Here is a 25,263-nt window from a genome sequence, read left to right on the forward strand (position 1 = left end):
CAGCCTGCTTGGACCCTGAGCATGCCCTTTCCTGGAGCACAGGGATGCTTCTCACCAGCACATGGGTAGCACAGCTCCTCCTCAGCAGGCCTGGCTCTGGGAGGTTGAGGGCAGGACAGTGGCTGTAATCGGTCACCCCAAAGTCCTCCGTCCCCATCCCAGCTGCTAACCCATGCTGGGCACATGTCTGGTGTCAGGATCTGCACCAAGCACCTCTCCCTAGGTCTTTCTTCATGGAAAAGCTGTCAGCCCTGCTCCCTGCCCCATGCCTCTTCCCCAGGAAGGACTGGGCAGTGCGACCACACTTCCTTGTGCTGCAGCTCCCACATTGGGGGAATCCTCCCCATTTCAATGGCTGTGTGCAAAACCACAGCCTGAGTCCAAAACAAGGATTTGACCCACCTAGTGCCATGATCTCTGCCATGGGGTGTAACTACAGGGGTGATAAATGGGAGCTGCAAGTATGTCCCAGCGGTGCATCCCACAGTGTGAGTCTCTCAGGGCAAGGATCCAGCCCTGTGCCTTACGTAGCTGATTTTAATCATGACACTGTTTCTAGCTGTGTGTTAATAATGCAATTAAAGAGGGGCTCAATGACAGCTCTCTGCCTGTGTATGGAGCTGAGCTTCTTCCTGTGCATGTACCCCCCCGCAGAGAGTCCCCCTGTGCCTGCCCCACCACTGGCTGCCTGCCCGCACCCCTCCAAGATAACATTTCCTTGTTTCTCACATGTGTTCAGGCCAGAAAATCCCTCCCAAATTCATTAGCAAGGGCCATGTCGAGGCACCAGCTGCTGTAAAGCCAAGTGGGATGGGTTGGGGAATGCAGAGGGCTGCGTTGCGGGGTCATACCAGGACAACCGCATGCTGAGCACTGATGTTCTGGGGGCTGCTGCAAGTGAGATCCAGGCTGCAAAGCCTTCTCCATTGCCTCACTCAGTCAATAGGACCTTCTCCCATCATGGATTGAGGTGTGGGACCTGGCTCGGGTCAGGGTGCAGTGCTGGGGTGTGCTGACACCCGCTGCCCAGGGAGGTGGCGTTGAGGGGCCATTGGTACGCAGCACCATACAGGCTGCTCTGCCTGTAGGCACTGCAGTCTCTCTGCCAGCACCCACTCCTGGCATCTTTCCCCACTGTGAAGCTTCAACCCTGCAGAGAGAGGAAGAGCCCCAGTGCCAGCCCCAGGCAGTGCCCCAAGCCTTTCCTTATGTTCCTTGGTTTTGTTTCCAGCATCCCCAGGTGGGGATACCCCAGCCCAGGCAGGCAGTGTGGCAGTGGTGGCAGAGCAGGGATGTAGGAGCCAGCAGCTCCCAGCTGCCCATGGGCACTGTGATGGGAGGTTGTTTGAAGAAGCACTTGGCTCTTCCTCAAACAAAACCCACAGAGGCCGGAGCTCACTCCTGGGCACCCTGAGAGAAAACCAAGAGAGAGGAAGGGAGTTTTGCTGCTCCTAAAGAGAAGAGAAAGCAAAGCGTGGCCCTCTCTGGAGGGGGGAAACGGAGATTAAACCAAAAAAGCCAACTGTGAAATGTCAGCTGAAATCAAACATTGTTTCTGTGATTTCTCCAGCTGGGAAGGGCTTCACAACCTCAGTTACTCCAGCCGGGCACATTAAGGACTCTATTTACGCTCCGTTTATTCACAGCCGTGTGGCTAACATCCCAGGAAGCACGGGGTAAGTGCATCCAACACATCTTGGGGCTGGCTGGGATGGCACTGGGCAGCCCCTGGAGATGCTCCCACCAAGGGCTGTGCCTCCAGCCAGGAGAGAATGGCAGCGGAGCACAGGGACCCCAGCAAAGAGACATGTCATTCTCCCCACATAGCCCCATCCTGGGCTGGATGGACAATGAGCAACGGGAGGCTTGAAGGGGAATGTGGGATGCAAGGTGCCTCCTCCTGCACACCTCAGAAAAGCAGAGACCAGGCAAGTCAAAGGCAAAGCTCTCACTGCGATGAGTGCTGCTCATTAAGCAAACGAGGAAGGATCTGTAGCTAATCAGGGCCTGACAGGCAGCTCCTCTGCGTGCTCAATAAATAGCAGTGAAGGGCTGAAGCACCTTTTACTCCTTCATAGAGTGCTTCCTGAGGGCTCTCTGCTCATCCTGAGGGATGCACCACCTCTGGGCTGGAGTGGGTAGGGGGTTAAATTAGCAGTGTAGGGGTGAAATGGGATGAGGGGCAGCTCAGGGTGGGGGAGTTTGGGGAGTGCTGCTGCTGCAGTGAACCTGGAGTGGGGAATAAGGGGTGCTCTGGGGATGATTGGAGGCCAGGAACAAGAAGGGGCCTGGGGTAGGAGCTGGCCATGCTGGGGTGATGCTCAGCCCCATCTGGTGTGAATGAGGGGGCAATAGGACTTGGGTCCAGCAAGAGATGGTACCTTTGGCTTTGGGGGCCCTGAGGTACATTAGGACGGGAAGATGTCTGCTGCTGGGAAGGAGGGGTCTCATTCAGCAGCCTGGGAAGGGAGATGACGGATGTCATGCTGTGGTGTTCCCCTACCCCAGAGCCCTGGGACTGTATTAATTCCTGGCCTGGTTTTGGGATTGATCATAAGATGAATGGTAACACCAGGTGGTGATGCACCCAACAGCTTCCTGAGCAATAATCCTCTTCTGGGACACAGGGACACGATGGGGACAGCCCCAGGCATGGAAGCAGTCAGGGAAGGGCAGTGTTTGGCTGCTTGCAGCCAACTCTGACCCTACGCTGGCAGCACAGTGCCAGCAGGCAAGGGACAAGGGGAAGAAAAAGCCCTTTTAGTCCCCAAAAGCTGGCAGCAGGGGCCCAGCAATATGCATCTGGGGTGAGATCCCCCAGGATGCTGCTGCCCTGCATGGCCAGGCCATGTGTTGGGGGAAAAGGAGAGGGGGTTTTGCTGAAATTATGGGGTGGAAGGGCTTGTACAGTTCCTGTGTTGCTCTGCTGGCCTCTGGGCCTCAGCTTCCTCAGCCTTACTCAGCACCTTGGGTTTTCCCTTGAACCTCGTGCCAGTGTGCATTTCCCAAAGCCCACGTTTTAGGTACCATCTATTTTTAGGATGCCTGACCCGCAGCAAAGACAAGGAGCAGCTGCCAGTTTGGAGAAGTCGGTGTGAGGAGCAAGGATTAAAAGAAAACCAAAACCACTTCTGCACCTCTGGGAACATCCCATCAACCTCTTTATGCCTCACGAGCAACCACGTATTGGGACATCTTGTCCATGCCCCATTGTAACTGGCTCTGCTGAGATTCACTGGGGCACAAACCACCTCTGGGCAAAGACATTCCCAGCATGGGTGTCCCCAGGCTGGACGTGAGCTGAGAACTGATGCCCTTGTTGCATGTGACCATGCTGCTGTTGCCACAGGCTGGCTTTGTGTGTGTTCCTGCTGTGGCTGAGCTTGGCCCCTTCCACACGAACCCTGCAGACCCCCTCCAAGTTCTCTGCCCCACTAAATTTTAGCTGTTGCTTTGTTAAGGTTTAAGGATGTGGGAGCTCCTGCAGCATCACCTTGTGCTGCTTTATCTGGTACCCAGTCCGTACCCTGGGTCTGAGGACCATTTAAACGTTCAGGATGAGTGAGGAATTCCTGGGCTGGGATTCTCCATGACAGCCCCTGCCTTGTCCTGTGTGTGTTTTCTAGCCTGGCTAAGGGATGGGGTCCTCTGTGAGTGGGCCGGGAGAGCTGCCTGCTATGGAGGGGGGAGGTTTATGGTGTGCTGGTCCCATTTAGCATCCCTAAGGATGCATGGAGCCCCCCCCAGCTGTGGTTCTCCAACCACAGAGGAGGCAATTTGGGAGCAGATGCTGTATCTGAGGATGAAATCATCCACCTCCTCCTTCCATTCCCCCCCTCCCCGGTAGCCGGGCTCCCCCCCCCGCCGCGCTGCGGGGCTACCGGGGAGGAGGGACGCTGACATCACCGCCGGAGAGCGGCTCGGCGGGGCCGGGGCTCCGCTCCCGTTCTCCGCTCCCGCCGCGGGAGCCGCCGCGCCCGGTAAGGCTGGAGGGGACAGCGTGAGGGCTCTGGGAGGCGGGTGGATGGAGGGATGGATGGACACACGGACGGCCCCGCTGCCGATGCTCAGCAGCATCCCTCCATTCATCCCTCTTCCCCGGGGTCCTGCGGGGAGCTGGGGACAGCGGGTTGGCAGCAGCACAGCATTCCCCCCCTCAGGGAAGATGTATCTCATGGAGGAATATCTATAAATGCGCCAAAAAAAAGAGGAAGGAAAAACCCCAAACCCACCCCAAAATCCTACGTCTCCATCCGCCGGCTCCGTGCAGCAGTGCCAGGCTGGAGCTGCCGGAGGGGAGCTGCGTGCGGCAGGCGGTTTCTCAGCCCATATGTCTATTTTAAAAGCCCGTGGCGTGATCTCTTGCCCTACTTTCCAGACTCTTGCCGGTACTTTCCTTGCGTGCAGCCGCCGAGCCCTGCTGGCGGGAGATCCCTGGGAAGCGGGAGCTGCGCGAGCCACTGGGCTCTCCCCGGTGTCCGGAGGCTGGGATGGGGGGATAAGGTGGTGGGTGGGGGATTAGGCAGCAATTTGGTCGCTAAGACACTGCCTTTATCTCTGGCAGAGAGAGGGAGGTCCCAGCACCATGCGGATGAGACCAGGCTGTGAAGACGATGGCACATTTGGACCCCAATTAGCCTCTCTTGTTCCCCTCTGTTTGCCCTGGTGATGAAAAGGCTCCTTACCCACACCTGAGCCAACGCTGCTGAGCCCCGGGCACTGGAGTGGCTCCGCAGCCATTCCAGGGCTGGAGGTGTCAGAAGCCGCTCTCCAACACGGAGGTTTTCCAACACTGGCATTCCTATTCTGCGTGTGCAGGGAAGGGAACACTCCCATCCGCACCGGGTTGCCCCAGCACTGCCATACCTGCTCTGTGTGAGCACTCCAGGCCTTAATGCCTGGTTGGATTCCGGCAGCGTGACCCACACCACACAGCATCACCATGGCCTCCTCGGACGGGCTGCAGTACCGGGCGCTCTACGAGTACCAGAAGGACCGGGAGGAAGACCTGGCGCTGTGCCCCGGGGACGTGCTGACGGTCAGCAGGGCCGGGCTGCTCAGCAGCCCCAGCTACAAGGACGGGGACGAGCGCAGCCCCCAGGGTTGGCTCCACGGCCTCAACGAGCGCACCAAAGAGCGCGGAGACTTCCCTGGCACCTACGTGGAGTACCTGGGTCCCACACGCATCGTCACCTCCACCACCAAGGCCAGGCCACGGCCCTTGCCCCCGCCACCCGCTGGGACCTCTGCACCCTGGGGTGAGTGCTAGGGGAGAAGGAAGGTGGGCTCATATGGGTGGGTGCTCAATGCAAGATGGTGAGGGTGTTTTGGAGCCCGGGTGGGTGCTTGCATTCGGTGGGGATCCACCCTTGGGATGGGGATCCAGCCACAGAAGGAGGAGCTGCCCTGGGAATTATCCGCCCTGGTGCATTGAGGCAGCTGCGGAAGGGGCAGGGGGTACCCAGGGTATCGCTACCCCCTGCAGACAAACACACTGCAGGGATTGATCCTCACAAGTATCCCAGGCTGGCTGTGTCCAAGAGGGTCTGTGTCTATGAGAGCACAGGAGAAGATGCAGGAGCCTTTTGGCCCCCCAGCAAGGAGCAGAAAGCCCCATGATGGTTCTCGGGAATCTCTTTTCCCAACTGCTCTTCTCCCCATCACTGCGGCACCCGAATCCGGCTGCTCTCGGTGCCCGGGCAAGCACTGGCCCGCAGCCAGCTCCTGGTCTCACTGTCACTGTGTGCACGCTGGGACAGGGGATGATGTCAGCAGGCAATGGTGTTGGTTCCTGGGGGGCTTCTCCATCCCTGGGGGCTGCGGCACAGTCCTGGGGAGGGGGAAAATTCAGCGGGGCCCTTCTGGCATGGGGACCTCCGGCCATTTCTCTGCTGGGATCGTGCAGCCAGCTCTGCCCTCGCCACTCACCGCAGCCAAGTGCGCTGGGGCTGGGAGGAATTTCAGAGCAGTTGCATAATGTACCAGAGCTACAAAACAACTAAAACCCCAAAGAAACCCCCTTCCCAGTTACACAAATCCATGGTGCTTTCCTTCTCTGGGATGTGATGGAGGAGGAATGGCTCCGTGTGCGCCTGGGGCTTGGGAGAGCAGAATCACCTTTAGACACAGCTGACCCAAACCTGCTCACCTCATGGTCTGATGCCCCAGACACTCACCTCAACCAGACTGGAATCAAGGCACAGATGTGTAACTGGAGAGGCTTACCTCTGATGCTGGCTGTGCATCGGAGGTACCTTGGACTAGGGTTTAGAGGAGCACCCACTGATGAGGAGTCCATCTCCCTCCAAAATATGGTTCAAGGCCCCTTTGACACCGTGATTTAAGAGGGTGAAGACCACTTCGCCTCTGGGCTGAGAACAGCAGGACTCAGCTGGTATGGGGCAGCTCCTTCCCTGACACCATCCATCACCACATATGGGGCTGCCATGTGGGTCCTGCTTCTCAGACCCCAACACAGCACAAGAAAGATATTGGGACCCCTCTCTGCATCCCCTCACTGCAACACAGGTGTTCCTCCATGATCGATGCTCTGAGTGCACCAAGGCACCCACAGTCCCAGCAGTGCTGGTGAGGATCAGTGAGCAGCTATGTGCTGCCTATGCAGAAGGGAGCAGGCCACATTTTGGGGGGTGCCCCTGGCAAACAAGGGGCTTGAGCCCCCTTCCCAGTCGAGCTCACTGGTGCATGAGGAACCCTCTGCCCCTGGCTGCTTGGCATGCAGAACACTAACAAACTTGGTGCTGCAGTGTGGAGAACTCGGGTCAGGCAGGAGCAGACCCAAGGGCTCTCCAGCCTCATTTGCCAAGAAGCGCGAAGCCACCTTCTTGCTACCGTCCCTGCTGCCCATCACCACTGCGTCATGCCTGCCCCATGCAGAGGGTGCTAATGGGCTTCTCCCCGAGGGGCTGTGAGATGTGCACAGGGGCGTTTGTTGCCCCACAGACTGAGGCACATACTCAGCAGCAAGCACAGCCTGGCCCATGTATAAGGTGCAGGCTGCGTGTGCCTGGGGCCAGGATAACACCCTAAAAGTGTAAAACTGAGATTTATCTTTTCCCCCTTTTTATTAATAGGAAAACTCCACCAGACCCAGGGTTTGGGGCAGATCGAGGCGGGTGCTGCCATCTGCAGGACATGCTCTGGCCATGGCCTGTGTCCGGCCCCGCTGTCCAGGGCGTGCAGACACCTTAGCAGGGGACACTCGTGGCCCACGACCACGTCTTTCTGCAGCAGCAAAGCCGTGTGCACCGTTTTATGTCTGTTTAAACCCAAACCTCCTGCCTGGTGAGGTTTCCCTTAGAGTAAAAACCTCAGCATCCCCTTGACGGAAAAAGGATTTTTTAAATAGTATTGGAAAATTCTTCCCTTATTTTTTCCATTCCCAGATGGGGGTTTTGAGGGACGTGGTTCTTTGGCCATCCCAAAGGATTATTCTTCTGCAACAGCAGTGTGCTGCCTTGCGTGCCCTTAGTGCCCAATAAGCCCCTCTGCCACCCAGGGACCCTGAGAAGGATGAAGCTATGGGGTGAACCCTGAATGGGAGAGAGACCCTGCATCACCCAGTCATGCCCTGGAGCCAGGGCTGGCTCTGCAAGGAGGAATGGTCTTTATTTGCATTAAGTAACATCCTAGAACTGTCTCTGCAGTGTATCCAAGTCCCAGTGGCCTTCCAAGGGGTTCAGATGTTTTGCCCCTGCCTGGTTGTCCTGAGTGGCATCACCTCCACTTCAGCCAGGGTTGGAGAAAGTGATGCATCAGGATGCTGGTTTCCAGCCTGGCACTCTGCAGGGACAGGATGGGATAAAGCTCCAGCATGAGCTTGGGACCATTCCTGCCGTTAACAGTAAGGAGAAACAGACATTTCTTGCAGTCAGCACCTTTTCCTTGTCAGCTTGGAGGCCAAAGCCCAGTTTTCCCTAATTAAAAATCCACCCATGCAATGAGGACATTTTCCATGGGCTCCCAACCACAGACTTTGCTTTAAACCCTGAAATCTTCCCTGTTCCCACCCAAGGCACCCACACATCCCCATTAGGCAGCAGAGGGGACCCTCTTGCTAGGCTTGCATCGGCCACCGGTGAGCAGAGGTTTGCATCCCTCCCTGCTCTCCAGGCAGCACCAGGGCATCACCATGGCAAAGATGAGAGTCTGGATGCATTGCAGCCAGGTTGTGTTTTTGCAAAAGGTTGAAGGCTTTTTTTTTGTCCAAAGTCCCTTTTTTTTCTTTGTCTTTTTCACTCCTTAAATTGTTATGGGTTTCTTGGCTTCACACATGAGCTCCCTGCCTTCTGCCCCATAGCAAAAGCCAAAGACAGAATGAACCTAATGAGGGAGTTGGCTGCTCTGGAGTGTGCATCGCTGGGGGAAAAACTCACATTCAGGCTTTATTTAATTAGCTATAAGGGGGTTTATATATTTCCAGCTGAACAGACCCACTTGCCACATAAAACAGGGAAAGGGCTCTTGGCACATCAGCATTTCCAGATGCCGTCCATACCCAGGCGGTCGCACGCAGCTCTGATGTGCTGCAGCCGACAGCAGCCCCTGCCAGCTCTTCCCTGCCTGCTGCCTTCCTGGGGGGCTCAGGACCTGTAAGGAGGCGGGGGGTGTTAAATCCAGCACTGCACTGCCAGGGTCTCCATTGGGCATAACCTGCACAGGAAGGGTTTATCAGCTGGGGTGATAGGGAGCCTCCCTGGGTTTGAGCTTAACCCTGTTGTAAACACCAGAGAATCCAAGCGGGTGAGTGCTGCAGGGAGCCTTGTCTGTGGTGGGTATGGATCTGGCCCTCCGGCTGCTGCCTGGTGGCACTAAGGGCTGTGGGTGATGAGAGGCACAGCCTCGCTGCCATAGGAGGAGGGATGGGGAAGGGGTTTTGGCCATGCTCAGGATGGGACGTTCCCCATGGGCAGGGCATGGGTTAGAGCAGATCTCTGCATCTCAGCAAGCAGCTCAGCCCCCAGCGGTGACTCTTACTGCAAAAAGAGGATAAAATAAGGGAGAAGTTCTCCAAAATTGGACACACATGAGCCCAAGTGTTGGTTGTGGCTGTGCCAAAGCAGCAGCTTGATCTTGTCCTGGTGCAGCTGAGGAAAGAGGCTGGAATTCCTGCAGGCAGGAGTTTCCAAGCCCCTTCTCCACATCTTTCCATCACAGGGCTCCCTGGGCAGGCAGATCTCACTGAGCACCCCACTCTCCCGGAGCAGGCGCTGTCAACTGTGACCAGGCTCATCGAGGCACTGGAAAAACAAGGTATGGGCAGCCCTGGTGTGCTTCCAAGGCTCGTATACGGGTGCACACACTCAGCCACCCGCTCTGTCCATGTTCGGAGATGCCCCAAGGGCATCACTAAGGCCAAACCTTTCCCCACACACCCGGTACCCTGGGCAGAGAAAGGGAGGGGGGTGGTCTGAGTCCCTGCCCGCTTCCATTGTGTTGGAGGGGAGGATGTGTGGCTCAGGACTGACCCCCCTCTCTCCTGGCTGCTCCTCAGGTCTCGACAGCGAGGTGCTCTACAGACCCGGCCCCAGCTCACTGGGGGATGCTGAGCTGAAGCAAGCTCTTCTGACGGGTAAGTCCCAGAGCCACATCATTCCCCATATCCCAGGAGGGAAGAGGGTCTGGGGATGCTGCTGCCAGCTGAGCCGTGTAACCAGTCACAGCGGGGATCGATTACTGCCTCCAGCCTTCTTACGGCTCTGTAAGGTCCTGCCTCCATGCAAGCTCTCTCAATTCTTCCAATATCCTAGCTTCATGCTGCCAAGAGCGATGCAGGTGTGGGGCTGGGGCTCTTCACTAGAATCTCTATTGTTTATTTAGGGAGAAAAAGATTTTGTTTTGCAAAGCTCTAGCGTTCCTGCTTGCAAAAGAGGGCAGAGAGAAAGCCTCTTGTGGGTGAGAAAAAGGCAAGAAAAAGCTTATGTTTTAGGACAGCGGGCACGAACAGGATGGGGAGGAGGGAAACCCACTTCCCACCGCTGCTCCGCAATTCACGGCTGGAATGGCACGGGGGTGTTGGGGACGTGACGGATCCAGTGTGCCGCTCCAATCTGGGCTGGGGGGGGCCTGCATCCAGCATCTCCCTCCTCCAGGCCGCGATGCCCGGAGGGCGGCACTGTGGCTCCAGGCACGTCCCAGTTGTGCCACCGCGTCTCCCCCGCCTGCCCTTGGGACACAGCCCCGCGGGAGCCGGGCACCCCGGCTCGGCTCGGGGGGGCCGGCCGGTGGCTCTGCCAGCGCCGGGAGCCGGAGACAGCCGGGCCGTGTTGCTGGGGAGAAGGGCTGTGATGAAATCGCTATATTAAGCAGCATGACCTCATCGCTTCCCCGCGCACCGGGAGACGAGTCCCCGCCGGGCCCGGGCTGCGGAGAAGGGAGGGATGCAGGGGAAGAGGTGCTGCGGGTCCCAGCGCTGCTCGCCTGGGGGTGATGTGGGGCACAGTGCACCCCACACCCGCTCTTCTTCCCTGCTGCGGTGTGGGGAAGGCAGGGGAAGGGGTGTCCTTGAGCACAGCCGCTTCCCCCGGCCCAGATTTGCCGGCTGAGGAGGTGAAGGCGTCCGCAGAGCAATCCCCGCGATCTCGGCTGCCCTGGGCACTGGTGCCCAGGCTGGGCAGGGGCAGTGACAACAGCACGGGGAGGATGCTTTGCTTTCCGAGCACGCAGGAGTTACGGATCCTCTGCTCATCCCGCAGCATCCCCGGTAGGAACAAGGCTCCCCGGCAGCCCCACAGCAGTCACTATCGAAATCCTTCTGCCCAGCCTTGGGAGAGAACCCCAGCGCAGGGGCAAAATCCACAGGCTTTGCCAGAGCCTGTGCTGGAGCAGCTGGGTCCGCCCAGGTTTTCATCTCCCACTGCAGGACACAGCACCGGGCAGGGAATTGCCATCATGGTTTCAAACCATTTGAAAGCTTAGTAAATCCCCAACAGCCCAGAGAAACCTGATGCTCCCAAGCCCCCCATTTCCTCTAGGATCTAAATAAGCTCTTTTATTATCAGGGGGCTGCCCTGTGTGCTCAGGAACACTGAGCTGGGCAAAGCCAGAGCTCCCCAGAGCTGGCTGGAGGGTGTAGGTCATGTCATGCATTTGCTACCTCAGCTAAAGATGCTCAGCCCTCCCAGAGGGATGATCTGCAATAGGATGGGAATGATGTTCCTAATAGGGCCAAGCATCCCAGCAGAGCACAGGCTTGGCAGTCTGCATCCCCATAGCCTCCTGCAGACCAGAGACCCAGCGGTGCTGCCTCTGGTCTCTAGTGGTCTGGGGAGGACAGGAGAGCATCTCTCAGGAGAACACCAAGGGCCACACAAGCCCTTGCATTGCATTTGGTGGAGTAAAACTTCTCTGCCAAAAAATGGGAGTCTGCATGCCCCGTGCGTGAGATGGCAGAAGCGAGGGTTGTGTTTCTCTTCCTTCTGCATTCCTGATGATCCTTCCCTGCAGCACCCCATCTCTCCCAGCCCGCCTGCAAAAGTCAAGCTCCATCTTAGGGAACAAGGAGAAACCAGAGCCGGGGCTGGCAGTGGCTGGAACTGAACTGTGTCTCAGCTGAGGGGAAAACCGGGATCCCACTGGGGGTTTCAGCTTCCCTGCAAATACCCAAATCACGCTGGTGTTTGGCAGAGGTGGCAAGAAAAGTGCTAGAGAGTGCAAGGAAGAAGGAGCAGGGGCTGTAAGAGTTTGGGTGTTGCTTTTCTAACCCCTAAACCTTAAGATGCTGGTGAAAACAGGGTGTTTTCTACACTGAAAGAGCATCGGAACTTCTGGTGGGGAGGAGGAGGTTTCTCTGGGGACAAGGAGCCATGCAGGTCAGAGCGATCCTGGTTGCCCTGGGGATTGTGTCCCTGGGGCTGAGTTGTGCTTATCAAACCTTTCACCATCCCTGGCCCACTGGAAGAGTCCCTACCCATGGGGGTAAGCCTGATGGTGCACCCCCAAGCTGAACATCCCCTAGGCTTTGGGATGAAGGTTCTCTATCCTCATGGGGCTGAAGCAGTGTTGGGCACAGTGGATTTGGATGCAGCATGGCTCCATGTGGCTCTACAGCCTGGGCTGAGCCTGTCCCTATCCCAGTGATAGTGACATCTTGCAGGATGGTGGCCACAGCCTGTGCACCAAACTTGGTATTTCCATGATGGATAATGCAAGAAAAGATATTTATAGGTGAAAGATCAAGAAAGCAAAGACAGAGCTCATCGATAACAGGGGGTCTGTGAACCAAGATGCCACCAGAGCCGGTGGGTGCAGCAGGGACTGAAGGGTGGATGGGCTCACAGTCAGCTTACGCTGGCTCCAGAGGGGAATGACTTGGTTTAGGACACTCAGGGCTCGGTTCAGACCCTCACGTCCCGAGAGGAGCGCGGGGCCACGCGACACGGCTGAACACGGGAGCCAGAGTCACGTGGCGGCTCTGGACAGGGACTTAGTGGAAAGCCGCAGCCCCATGGGGGCCAGGGGGGGACTCACCAAAGCACTGCAGGGGATGAGGCAGGCAGGAGCCCTGGTGCAGCCGCAGGGAGGGGGCTATAGGCAGCAGAAAGAGAGGAGAGCACATCTTTAAATGGCAGCGGCAATGCAACGCTCATCCTGGCTGCACCCAGCGCTCCCCGCAGTGCCAGGCTGCTTCATGGCTGCGGGCATCTCTCTGCCCATCGTGCCAGGTCCACATGGTAACCCAAAGGGTTTCCAACCCCCAGCACTCCTGCTGTCCTCCGTGTGTAGTTCAGGGGCTGTTTGGAGCACAGGGGATGAGGCAAATCATGCAGTGCTTGCAGACAGAGGTTTACAAGCACCTCCGGTGCCCAGGGGTGATGTCTATTCACGCAGTGCTTGCTCAGGGCCCTGTCTGTACCCCTCTCCCCCCGAGATGTGCCAGGCAGCCTTCTTCTCAAGGCTGACATTGAACTTGGGAGCTTCTCTGGCTGGTGGGTGGGCTGGTGGGTGTTGGAGCCCGTCGGAGCACAGAGATCCAAGCTGGGGGAGGCTTGGCATGGGGATGGCTGCACAGTCCTGCAGGTAGTGTCTTGGCAGAGCTCTGCCACTGCTGAGTAGGGATGGTCTGCATCCCCATCCCTCCTCTCTGGTGGTGATAGGGCACAGGGACCCTGCAGACTGTCCCCTCTGCATGGCTCCCTGGGTGCTCTGTTGGCTCAGATGGGGCTGAACCCATTCGGTTTGGTGGCAAAGCACCGAAACCTCCCACGTTTTGGATAGCGGATGCCCTGATCCAGACTCGGGGGTCCAGCTGCAGACGTGATTACTGAGACCCTTCCCCATATGCACAGGCAGCACTATGAGAAGCCTCCACTGTTGTCAGGGCCGGTCAGGAGCCGCCTGCATCCCTGGGTGCTGGGGCGAATCCGGCAGCAGCGCAAGGCGGATTGGAGCCGGTGTCTCCAGGCGTGCCGTGCCTGCGCTGCCATCCTGCGCGCTTTGATCCGGGCCCCGGCGCAGAGCAGTCTGCCTGGAGACACGCTCACATGCCCGGGAATTAGGTCAGGTCTCGGTGGGGATTAGCGAGTGGTGGTGGGCCCCGGAGCTTCACCGGGGCTGCTGCTGGGCAGAAAGGGCTGGGATGGAGTGAAGAGCAACCACACACCGCTCCCCCCATCATCACAGCATGGATACCCAGAGAGGAAGCGTATCCCCATCCCTGGGATGCCAGAGGAGGTATGAGGCCCCCAGGGGCTCTGTTTTCCCCTGGCCAGGCTATTAACCCCACCACAATGACTTTACTCCCGAACACAAGGCGCCCCGGTGCCTGCCGCACTGCTTTTTATTTATACCTGCAGTGGAAATAAACCCCGTGTCATCAGAGCCTGGCGAGAGGCATGAGCTCATCTCTTATATTTGGTGGTGATGAAAGAAGGGTAAATAAACAGCAGCAGACACACATCCCTGCCAAACCCAGCGGGGTGAACGGGGGGTGAGATTTTGCCATCCCTTCCCGTAGCTGCTGGGAAACTGAGGAAGGGAACTGGCTTTGGGAAGCGGAGGCAGGGGACGGCAGCCTCACTGGGCACCCTTGGAAGGGGATTGCAGCACCCCTGCCCTGGCTGAGTGCAAGTCAGGGGTGAAACCCAGCTGGAAAGGTGTTCGGGGCTGCCAGGAGCTGCTGTGTATGGGCAGGGGATGTGAATGTCCTGGCAGTGCCCAGTCCCCAGCACAAGGTACCAGCGGGCTGGCTGAGGGATGTTACAGTGATACTGAATACTAGCTGGGGAGATAGCCCCTGATTTGGTGCACAGTGCCGCAGTAAACCCACACTGCGGGATGCCCAGGAGCCTCAAGTGCTTGGTCAGGTCCAGGGGAGGTACAGGTCTTTGTGCAGGTAGCATCCATGGGGATGGGAAGGTATAGCCCCAAGGACTGGACAACAAGGACATCCCTGCAGCACCAGCAGACAATCAAACCTAAAAGGTCTGGAAAAGGGTATTTAAGTCAGTATTTAAGTCAGCTCCAGATATGGGTCTGGCATCCAGGTGGGAAGAGGCTGGGAGCACCCACTGCTTTTCACTCTGGGCTGGTGGTCATCATGTGCACCCTTTCCCCAGCCCCAAATTTATTCCTGCTTTTCATCCCCCATGCAATGTGGATGCTTTCTACTGGTCCCCAGCTGCTTGCTTGCTCTGCTGGCAGGAGAACAAGCAGGTTGTGTGCTTGAGGAGGTTGGTAGGGGGGTGAGGTTGGGCTTTTGGGGTGTCTTCCTTCTATTTGTGCCAGGCAGATGGAATCCCTCCATCATTCCCTTGGGGAAGAGATGGGAACATCTGGAGAGCAGCGGGAGAGCTTTGACTCATCCTGCAGCATCATTAACTTCTTATAGCTGGTTATCATCTCTGATAAGGGGAGAGCAGTGTCCATGGGGTCAGGCCAGCATAATCGGCTGGGAAGGATCCAGGATTAACCCTTCCCCAGCTGCTGTCCGAACCTTCCCAAGCTGCTGGGACACAGCCTGTGCTGGGGAGCAGCTCGGAGCACCCCATCTTTGCTCTCAGCCTAATGGGGAGCCCAGCTCACCACAGCAGCCTCAGAAGAAGCTGGGGCAGGAGGATGCCATTCCAGGAGGATGGGGGGGCAATGGGCTAATGTCTATTTCTAGCCAAGGTGCTAAGGAAAATGGTATCATCAGCAATCAGTCCCTGTCTCCCCATGGTCTCCCCATCATGTCTCCCTCTGGATGTAAAGATGTTTTTGAGTCTTGCTTTGAAACTGGCTGAGCCTTCCCTTTGAACACCCCCCAAGCCCATGCCTAATGATGCAAATGAGCTAATTAGGCCATGGTGAAGCCCGGGGCTGATCGCCTGGGGCCAGTGCCCAGCAGCGGCCCCTTCCCTGTGCAGAAACAGCTTGCGGCTGCTCTTCCCAATCCACGCCAGCATCCTTAAGGCAAGTGACAGATCCCCACAGAAACCTCCGTGCCAGGCAGGGCAGAGCAGCCGGGCTTGCCCTGGGTGAGAAGGGGTTTGGGGTTTGCACCCTGCTGATGAGAGCAGCTCTCTTCAATGCAGCTGCTTGCCCAAGCAACGAGATGCTGAGACCCCACCCAGCAGCATCGCTGGGTTTCAGCAGTGCACTGCAGGGATTCAGCCCAAAACAAGGGTTGGAGCATCCTGTGGGATGCTGCAGGATCCCCTGCCCAGCTGGAGCCAACCTGCCAGCTCACTTTTCCAGGGCATGTGCTAGCAAAAATGGGGAATTGGCCCATAAATCCCAATAGAAATAATCCTTTCAGCCAGCTGAAAAGGTCCAGAAGATGGCTGGCTGGGAGATGGGAGCATCTGCATAGACCACAATGGGGCTGGGCTGCCACAGGTGAGCGCTGCCACAGCCCTGCCCAGCTTGAGGATGCTGGGGACAGAGTGGTCCATGAGGTGATGCTGTGACAGTGGGGGATGCCAGAAAGGCAGCATCCGCCTTTGCCTTGGGTCATGTTTGACCACTCTGGATAGCTGCCTGCCCCAGCACAGTGGCATCTGTCTCGGGCACAGCTCCCAGCAAGCCGGGTGCTTGCTCCTGGAAATGAGGTAGCGTCTCCAACAGCTGGGTTAAAGGCTTCGCTTTGGGCATTGGTCAATCTGTTTTCTCTCTGGTCTCCAAGCCAAATGGCAGGCACTGGCCATAAGGGACCTGCCATGGCTTCTTGTCCCTGAGCAGGCAGAGGAGGTGTCAGGCAGACTCCAGGGCTGCCTGGTCCATGGTGGAGATGCCCTATGGAGAGGAGATCAAGGCCAAGGTGCCCAAAATCAGCCTTTGCTGTGAGCTGGGGAGATGCTCCCCAGCCCAGCCCAGCCAGACATACCCTAGGAAACAGCTTTTCCCTGCTCTTTTGGGTTTATCACCCCAGAAGGGAGCACAGCCGCACGTGGTCAGCTGAAATGGTTGGAGACTCAAGATAGAGCATCTCCCAAGATGGCACCAACTTCAGTAAAGCTGAATCTGAGGGTGAAGATAGAAAGAGAGGAGCGGAAGGGGCCTCAGAGCAGGGCAAGCCAAACATCTCAATCACAACACACCCGGCCATTTGGGGCCTGACACCTCATCATTAAGAAAGTGCAAAATCCGTTCTTTTTTCAATGTTCTAACTCAGAAGAAGTGAGAAATTCGGTTTCTCCAAATAAACCGTTTCAAACAATCCCAAATATCTTGGGCTTTCTATTTTCCCACCAATCCCCCCAAGATTTCTCCTATGAGGAGAATTTCAAAACATTGCACATGACTCCAGTTCGAATCAAAGCCAGATTTTGAAACCTCCAGATCTCTGCAAAAGGGACCATCACCCTCCAGGCAGCCACCTCCTGGCCCGACAAGGCTGAGAGACCTCCAAGACAAACGCATGAGGCAATACCAAAGGATGCTGAAAGGGCTCTTCCCCCTGGACCCTGGTGAAGCAATGCCCTCATTCCAGCCCGGCCATGGCGCTCAGACAGATGCATCCCACTCTTTGCCTCCTGCTGGACCATGGGACTTGCCTGCTTGGAGCACTGACTCTGTCCCAAGCCCAGGCCCCTGTTCCCTGAAGCATCCTTCACCAGGGCAGCTGCCTTTCGGAGCTGGGATAATAGATGTTGGTTGGGCATTTTGGGCTTGCTGGAGGTGATGTGGGCCTTTAGCAACATGCATTGCCTGGGGAGCATAACCCTGGCACATGGATGCATTTTCCAAGAAGTTCCTCCAGGGCTGGGCTCGGCACATGGTTCCTGGTCCTGATGGCCAGAGGATGCCTTAGGGAAGCTGCTCAGCCCATCCCATAGGTGCTATCCTTCAGCGGGACCATGGTGGGATGGCAAAAGCCCCTTGTATAGTTGGATGTATAGCTCACACAAAAGGAGATGCTGCCCCATGCTTTCTATAGGCACATGGAACTCAAGGCCAGTGGAAACCTGAACAGGAATATTTGCTGGGGGTGCTGGCAGTGAAATCATAGGCTGCCATTCCTGGGAAAGGTGGGAATGGGTGGAGAAATCAGCACCCATGTCCAGAGGAAAGCTCACAGGGATGGAAGAGCTCTGAGGAGCAGCACCACGGGCTAAGGGCTCCTGCTGTGTCTCCCTGCAGATGCCTCGGCTGTGGACATGGACCTATACGAGGCCCAGACGCTGGCGGAGGCCCTGAAGTGGTACCTCCAGGAGCTCCCATCACCCCTGATCCCTCCAGCTCTCTACAGCGACTTGATCCACATGGCTCAAGGTAAGCACCGCCAGGCTCACCCTGTGCCTGCAACCTTTGTGGGGCTAAAGGAGCTTTGGGAATCACCTTTCCCAATGCACCTCCAGGATGGCTCCTCATCCCATCCCCTGCTTGATGCTGCACTAAGGAAATGGGAGCATCCCCTGTGCCGGAGCAGCACTGCAGCTTTTGGGAGCAAGGGGAGCCCTGCAAGCAGCTTCTCCCCCAGTGCAGCATGGTGCAGTGCCCGGAGCAGAAGGTGCTGCCTGCTCGGCCAGGCAGCTGCCAGGGCTGGGTGATGCTGGCCTCTGAAGAAAGCATTATTATAATAGCTTGGCTTCGCTTCCCGGGAATTTTTTGCTGTAATCTCGTTAACTCTTGGCTTTATATGGGCATACAAAATTCCCTGCTTTTTCAGCTTAGCGCTGTCAGGAAGTGCCTGTAGGTCCCCAGCCTCTGTGTAAATGTACCAGACTGACAAGGGTTTGGGGTTATTTCACTATATTTGCTCAAATAAGCAGGCACGGCTGGTACCCACACCAGCAGAGTCCCTGCTCCATCCCAACACTGAGCCTGGACCACAACCCATTTCAAATGCATCCTCACGGAGCTGCTCAGCATCTCCCTGTCCGAGGCCCTGTGGGCATCACCAAGCAAACACAAAGCCCTTGCCCACTACGTTAGCTAGGACCTGAACCCCTTGCTCTCATCACTGGTCACTGCAGTATCCTCCATCCCCATGCACCACCTCCCCATGCACAGATCATATTCTTGGCTGCCTTAAGAGGCCAGGCATGGCCTTTTCCTACTATGTCCTGGTGGGAAAAGGTCACAGGCTCTTTATGGCCTCCAGTGTGGCAGGAGGGATACATGGAAAAGAAAAGGGATAACTCACACCCTGTCCTCCCTGCCCTGCACAGAGACACAGAGCCAGGAGAAATACTCCAGAGTATTCACATAGTATTCACAGTATTCACAGAGTATTCACAGAGAAGCTGCCTTTCCCTCACCAGTCAAGAGGAGAAATCAAAGGCTGCCTCCCTTCCAAGGATAAAAACGCAATTAGGAAGCAATTAGCTGGGTTGCCTCGTTAAGTGACTTCAAAGGGAAGCGCCTTTCCCTGCAGTCTGTGCTGGAGTGCAAGGAAGGGGTGCAGGGGGAGGAGGAGGGGGCAGAACAGAGGCGAAACCAAGGGGATTTCTATGGGGCTTTAGGGAGAAAATAGAAGCACAAGTCTGTCAGGAGATGGTGCTGGGGGCTGGCAGCCTGCCCTGCAGCCAGGCTCCTCCTGCCCTGCTCCAGGCTGCGGGCTGACCACCTGCAAAAGGAGATGGAAAACATCCCCACATTCCCCATTTGGATGTGGACTTTCCCCCCGCAGCATCCCCAGGGTACAAAAAGCAGCCAGTTGGGGTAGGGGTGGCCTGAAGCAAAGCCAAACATCCCATAGGAGCTGCTTGTTGGATATGGAGGCACACGAGCATTCCATCACCATCCCAGCCGGGTTGCAGACCTGCTTTGAAGGGGATCACAGACCCCTTCAGATCTGGTGCACCCCGGCTCCAAGGATGGATGCTGGGAGCTGGCTGAGCATCAGCCAAGCCTCAGCCCTGGTGCAAAGAGCCCTGAGGAGCTGAGTCAGCCCTGGCCGAGCCGGGCTTTGAAGCTGTCTGAGGGCAATGCAGCCCTGGGGACCTCCCTGCTCCCCGCAGATGAAAGGGCCAGGCCAAGGCAGGGATGGAAGATGGAGCTCCAGAGCAGCTGCTTCCCATGCCCAGGGCAGGACTGCGGTCCCAGGCCACTGAGCTCACAGCTCACAAGATAGGGGAGCCCCGGCCAAGGCTGTCAGAGGGCACTGGAATGTGGGGGGATGCTGGTGGGAACACTGCAGGGCTGAGGGCTGCTCGGGGCAGCTGGGACAGAGGTTCTGGCAGCACCTCTGTGGTGTGCAACACCATTAGGTGCCTGCTTTTATTCACATGGGCAATTCAAGAGTCAGCCCTCCCTGCTGCTGCATCTTGGGATGTGAGACCACATTGGGAGGGATGCAGGGGCTGCTGTCAACCTAAATGTAGCTTTTTTCCTCCTAAAACCCCTTTTCCCTCCCAGTTTGCTTTTACTGCAGGGAAGTGGCTGAGCCTTTAAATCTGGCAGACCTTCCAGCTGGTGCCTATTTCCCCACCTCTGCTTTGCTCTGCCTTTCCCATGGCTTTGCTGTGCACCAGGTCAGGGGTTTTGCTGTTCTCTGTTGGAGCAGCAGTGAGGGGTGTTTAGGTCCAGCCCCTGCTAGGTGAGCAGCTTAGCCCCCCCATGCTCCCTCCCTGGCTGTGCTGAGAGAGAGAATGTGCTGAAGTCACTCTTCACTGATCTGGAGCGGTGTCAGTGGGTAAACGGGCTTGGCAGGCCACAGCAAGAAGTGGCTGATACCCTCAGAGCATCACCTGTATGGGCCCTTCACTCCCTGTGGTACCCATGTGTCTCACAGCCTGTCTGTGGGGAGGGATGGACTGCAAAACATAGTCATGGTTTTGAGGGGAAAGGTTGAGGTCAGGATTCTGGGGAGCAGAGACCTGTCACATCACATGTGCTGGTAGGAGCCAGTCTCCTATGAGAGGCGAGAGGATGCTCCAACCTCCCCACCTGATCTTTCTCCTTCTATTTCCCCTCCATTGCAGAGACCCCGGGCCTGGAGGATTGTGGCCAGCGAGCCAGAGCCCTGCTGGCCCCCCCAGCACTGCCGCAGCCCCAGGCACTGCTCCTGCGCCAGCTCCTCTGCCACTTCTGCCACCTCTGCCAGGGCACGCAGCGGAGCCGCCTCTCGCCCCGGCTCCTTGGGGAGCAGTTTGGGGAGCTGCTCCTTCGCCCCGCGGCAGGCAGGTGAGGTGCCCCTCCGTGCATGGGATGGGATGGATGAGGGAAGGGTGCCCATAGCCAGGCACTGAAACAAGCTGGTTTTGCTTGGTGACAGCCCACCAGCGGCTCAGCCCTGGGTTTTCCAAAGGGGAAGGCCAGAGCTGGGAGCCCCCATCTCTGATGTGTGACACTCTGCCATAGAATGGTTAGGGTTGAAAAGGACCTTAAGCCATCACATCACTTCTTTGCACAGTGACCAGGCCTGATGGCACACATGGGACTGGGATGTGCAGCATTGCTCCAGTCCCACTGGAGATCCATGGCAGTCGCTGGCTCCTGTCCCACGGGTGTGGGGGTCTCCGGTGGGGCTGAGCTGCTGCCACCCTCATGAATTGACCCCTTTCTTCTCCCCACAGCACTGAGACGGGCCCTGAGCTCCGTGCAAGGATCCTCGAGTCCCTCATCATGGCCAGCGAGGCAGCGGAGATACCAGCAGCTCCTGGTAAGGGATGCGCCAGCAGGAGTGAATTTTGGGGAGGTGATGGCAGCAGGTCTGTTCTGGTGACCAATGCAGTGACAGGAAGGTGTCCAGCATCTCCTGCAGTGGTGGCTCCCTGGCCAGGCACATTGTGCCCATTTCCCTTCCTCCTTTCTCCTCAGAGAGACTGGTTTTGGGGCATTTCTTTGCAGCCCTCTGAAGGTTTGCAGCTATCTCCTTGCTTAATGTCGATATTGCTGCTCTTTGGTCTCAGTGTAGTACAAGCAGATCCCAGTCCCCCATCCTGGGGTCTCGGTAGGTGCGGGTGCTCTCGGGTGCTGTGTCGTTTGTTTCAGAGAGCAGGGATCTGGCTGCAGTCTGGGAGGAAAAACAAACCAGCACAGCCATAAAATGGCAGGATGGTGCTTGCTGCAGGATCAAATCAGGGTCTGGGATTTTTGACTTGTGTCTGGTTTTCATGTGTGCAGAACTGCACTGTGTCCATTGATGTGCTGCTGCTTTCCCCTGAGGCATCCCCAACGAGGGGATGAGGATGGGTCCTTGTTCATCACCTCTTCATGCATGGGAAAGGAGCCAGGGTTGTGTGTTCTGTTGCAGATGTTAATGATTCCATGCAGCCTTCCCCCTGCTGCACTGCAGTTCTATCCCTTTTGTTACCAACACCAGAGTTTGCTTCAGCACCTCTTCTGCCCTGGTGGTTGAAGCTCCAGCCTTCTGCTGGCCACCTTCTTCTGCCATGTCCCTCTTGCTTGGTGACATCTCATGTCCCATCAGTGTTCAAAACCGCAGCGCATGTCCCTTGTGCCCTCTGCAGCACTCCAAGGATGGGAGGCATGTGGTCCATTCAGGCAGGGATGGAGCATAGGGTAGGGAAAGGTGCTCAGTGGAGCACAAACCAGAGGCCTCGAGGACCACAGAGATCATCCCTGTGGGATCCCATCTCTATGCAGCCACTGAGATCTGTCTGTGTCTCTGCACCAGCTGCCCAGAACCCTGGGAGGCAAAACTACTTCCAGCCCTCCTGCTCAGAGATATGTCAGTGCTGGCCCCAGTGAAGCCTGTCTGTCTGTGATGTATCTGGGTCCCTGTCATCACTCTGCCTCCCTGAGGGGTGGCCAAGCCAGGCAGGATTACAACTCTTAATATTCCTCGTAAATCAGCCCTTTCAGACCTGTCATCTTATTTATTGCTCTCCCACGAGTTTGTCAAGATCCATATGCCTCTTCCACCCGCTGATCCAGATGTTGGGCAGCTGCAGCCTAGCAATCCCTGGGGTCACTGCTGCCATCACTAGACCCTGTGCTGTCACCTATTGCCACCACCCCAAACTGAGCAGAGGGGTTGGGCAGCATCCTGTGGTCCTTATCCCCTTTCTGGGTCAAAATCTCCCCCATTGGGAGCCCCGCAAGTTCAGGGCAGGGCACGGAGCACTTGGACCTGCTGTTTCGCTGTGGGACTTTGGACAAGTCGTGCCACCTCCCTTCTCCTCATACCTCAAAGCAGGGATATTATTACTTGGCTGTCATCACATTAGGATGTTAGGAAGCTTAATTAAATGCCTGCAAAGCGTTTCTGAGAGCTGTGGATGAAAGGGGGCTAAATATAAAGCGCAAAGAATTATTATTAGCGGTGGGGTCGGTGCCCCGGCCCTGCTCCCGTCGCCCTGGCCCCGCTCCCTTGCGTCCCGGCACCGTGATTATTTCTGTGCGTGTGTGGAGTTGTGGCTTTATAATTATACATGTAAAATAGCTATAAATACCCTGCAATAACACACACGGCGGGTGTGTGCACATGGCACAGGAATAGGAGTCGGTAGCTGACACGGAGGAAACCGTGGTGTGACCTCATTCTGACTCAGGCATAAACATACCTTGTGTGAGAGGGCAGATGGGGGGTTTAGGGGGCTTCTTGGGGGCTGCAGGGACAGTGGCCACTGTGGCAGTGAGGGTCATGCTTTGGGTGAGGTCCGAAGCTGGCTGCCATCCCCAGGGAAGCTCCTGCAGAGTTGGGGTCCCACCTGTCCCATGTGTCCTGGGGCCGATGGTGAAGGGTTGGATGTGAAATCAATCAGGAATAGAGATGTAAATTATGAAATCTGGTTCCTGGAGGGGCTTCCTAGTGGGAATGTGCTGTTGTTGAGTTTGTGGCATCCCTTGTCCTCTTGGGGGGTCTCTGCAGGTGCCCATGTTCAGGCTGTGAAGGGGAATGGCATGGGATGGGGCTGTGATGGCTCCTGAATGCTCTTCCTAGTGATAATGTGATGCAGCATTGGGGTCATGCTGGGGGCACTGGTTCGCACGGGTCCACGCACTGGTTTGCATGGGGCAATGCCATGGATCCTCAGCAAAGAGGGGATGGAGCCTGGGGCCGACTGACCACATCCAGACCACCTTGCTGTGCTGTCCAGCAAGCCCCTGGTGCTGGGGCATGGGGACATCCCACAGCCCCATGGGGACCTGGGGGGAAGCACTGCCTACAGCAGGACCCCAGAGCTGGGGGAGGCTGTTTTCCAAGCGGGATGAGGGGGCAGGGGAAGGTGAAGGGAAGAAGTGATGCAAATATCAGCTCAGCTGAAGGAAGATGACTTCATCTCCTTTTCCTCTCCTGATGCTATTTATAGGCACTTTAATTTACTCCCCTTTGCTTTATTATCTCTCCAGCAAGCCGTTAGCCCTCAGACAGCAGGATGCCTTTACTCACCACACAGCATAGAAACCTGGAACAAAAACCCCACCAACCAACACCCCACCAGAAAACCCCCACAAAGTGGGGGCAGGATGCAGGGAAAGGCATCGGAGAGCTCGGGGCAGGAGCATCGCTGTCCTGCAGCATGGATTTCTGGAGAAAATCTGAGGATTTCGGCTCCTTTTGGGGAAAAGAATGAGAATTTGGAAAGGGAGATGCCCCCTTCTCCTTCAGAGCAGTGGACGGAGGGGACAGGACCAATGGTGCTGTGTTCCCCTATCACTCCAGAATGGGTACCACTGCTTTGCTGAACCCTATGGAGGCAGGCATCCTCTGCTTCCCTGGACCCCTGCTTTATATGGGGCAGTGGTATAATTCCAGCAGGTGGGAATCAGGCTCCAGCACCCAGCCAAATGCCTTGAATTTTGTCACCTTCCCAAAGAGCAGGTTTGGCAGCCCCATGCCATGGGGAAACTGAGGCACAACCTCCCCATGAAGTCACTCTTCCAGTAGCTCCAAAATCAAGCCCCATGCAGGGTCAGTCACTAGATGCATAGCATTGAGCTAGCACCCTACACCCCAGTGCTCCACATGGATGGAGGCCACAGGGTTGTGACAGTGCTGATGACAAGTGACAACCCATGCCATCTTATGACCACTTCCCAGCCTGAGCCTTAAACAGGCACCCCTGTGGCAGCACCACCGCCATGCAGAGCTGCACTGTTAAACCAAATCAGAAGTATCTGGCTTTGAGGCTTTTAATTAACTTTGTTCCTGATCGCTTTCTTCTGAATCCAAGGGAAGAGCCCATCTCTTGCTCTCCCTGTCTCATGTGTCATGGTGGAGATTGCAGCCCTGGATGTGCAGGGCACCAGGAGGGGTCAGGCATGGGATGCTAGGGGCCATGTCCAGGCGCTGCCATACCTGCATGGGAGCGTTCCCCTGCTTGGCCTGACACATCGGGTCCTCTGGTACACCAGGGTGCCTCTGGTTTGCATTACCCCTTGGTGTTTCATTGCTGACAGGGAGCCAGTGGGTGTTAAAAACAGCCAGGGAAGAAACTCAACTAAACCCCCCTGTGTGGAGAGCAGCATGGAGAAGCTGTGACCAAGTGATCCCCTGTGCCTGGTTCTACCTCCCCTAGTCTGCAAATAACACAGAGAAAACAAGTTAACACTGAGGAAGGGGGACTGGAATGGTGAAGGAAAGAGAGCCAGAGCCTAGCTAGAGACGTGACATTGGGAGAGCAGCTAAAAATAACAGATCCCCGAAGGCACAGGAAGGAACATGACAGGGATCTGCACTCCTCCCATCCCAGAAGACGGACTTGCGCCTCCCCAGCTGCTCTGGCCACGATGCAGCCCAGCCCGGTGGTGAATCCAGACAGGGAAAAGCCTCCAGGACAGGCAGCAGAGTGGAGCAGGGAGTGATGCTCCCACCCGCAGCAGAGGATGGGGTCCCCCAAGCACCCCAGCTGGGAGGCAGCTGCTGCCTGACCCACTTGCAGGCAGTGGGATGCTGCTGGATACCCCACG

The 25,263-nt window shown here is 56.7% G+C and overlaps 1 protein-coding gene across 1 annotated transcript in view; it reads left to right on the forward strand.

Moving 5' to 3' along the window:
• Positions 1 to 4,942: 4,942 nt before the first annotated feature.
• Positions 4,943 to 25,263, forward strand: part of LOC308224150 (phosphatidylinositol 3-kinase regulatory subunit gamma) — a gene marked incomplete at its 5' end in the record, with an annotated part of 73,101 nt that continues 52,780 nt past the window's right edge. The window contains 6 exons of the mRNA XM_080623846.1: positions 4,943 to 5,258; positions 9,178 to 9,273; positions 9,515 to 9,592; positions 17,581 to 17,712; positions 20,367 to 20,568; positions 20,961 to 21,046. Of these exons, the coding sequence (XP_080479972.1) occupies positions 4,943 to 5,258; positions 9,178 to 9,273; positions 9,515 to 9,592; positions 17,581 to 17,712; positions 20,367 to 20,568; positions 20,961 to 21,046 (910 nt within the window). The remainder of the gene's footprint in view (positions 5,259 to 9,177; positions 9,274 to 9,514; positions 9,593 to 17,580; positions 17,713 to 20,366; positions 20,569 to 20,960; positions 21,047 to 25,263) is intronic.

The sequence above is a fragment of the Psittacula echo genome (assembly GCF_963264785.1).
Source record: "Psittacula echo genome assembly, chromosome: 7".
Taxonomy (NCBI): domain Eukaryota; kingdom Metazoa; phylum Chordata; class Aves; order Psittaciformes; family Psittacidae; genus Psittacula; species Psittacula echo.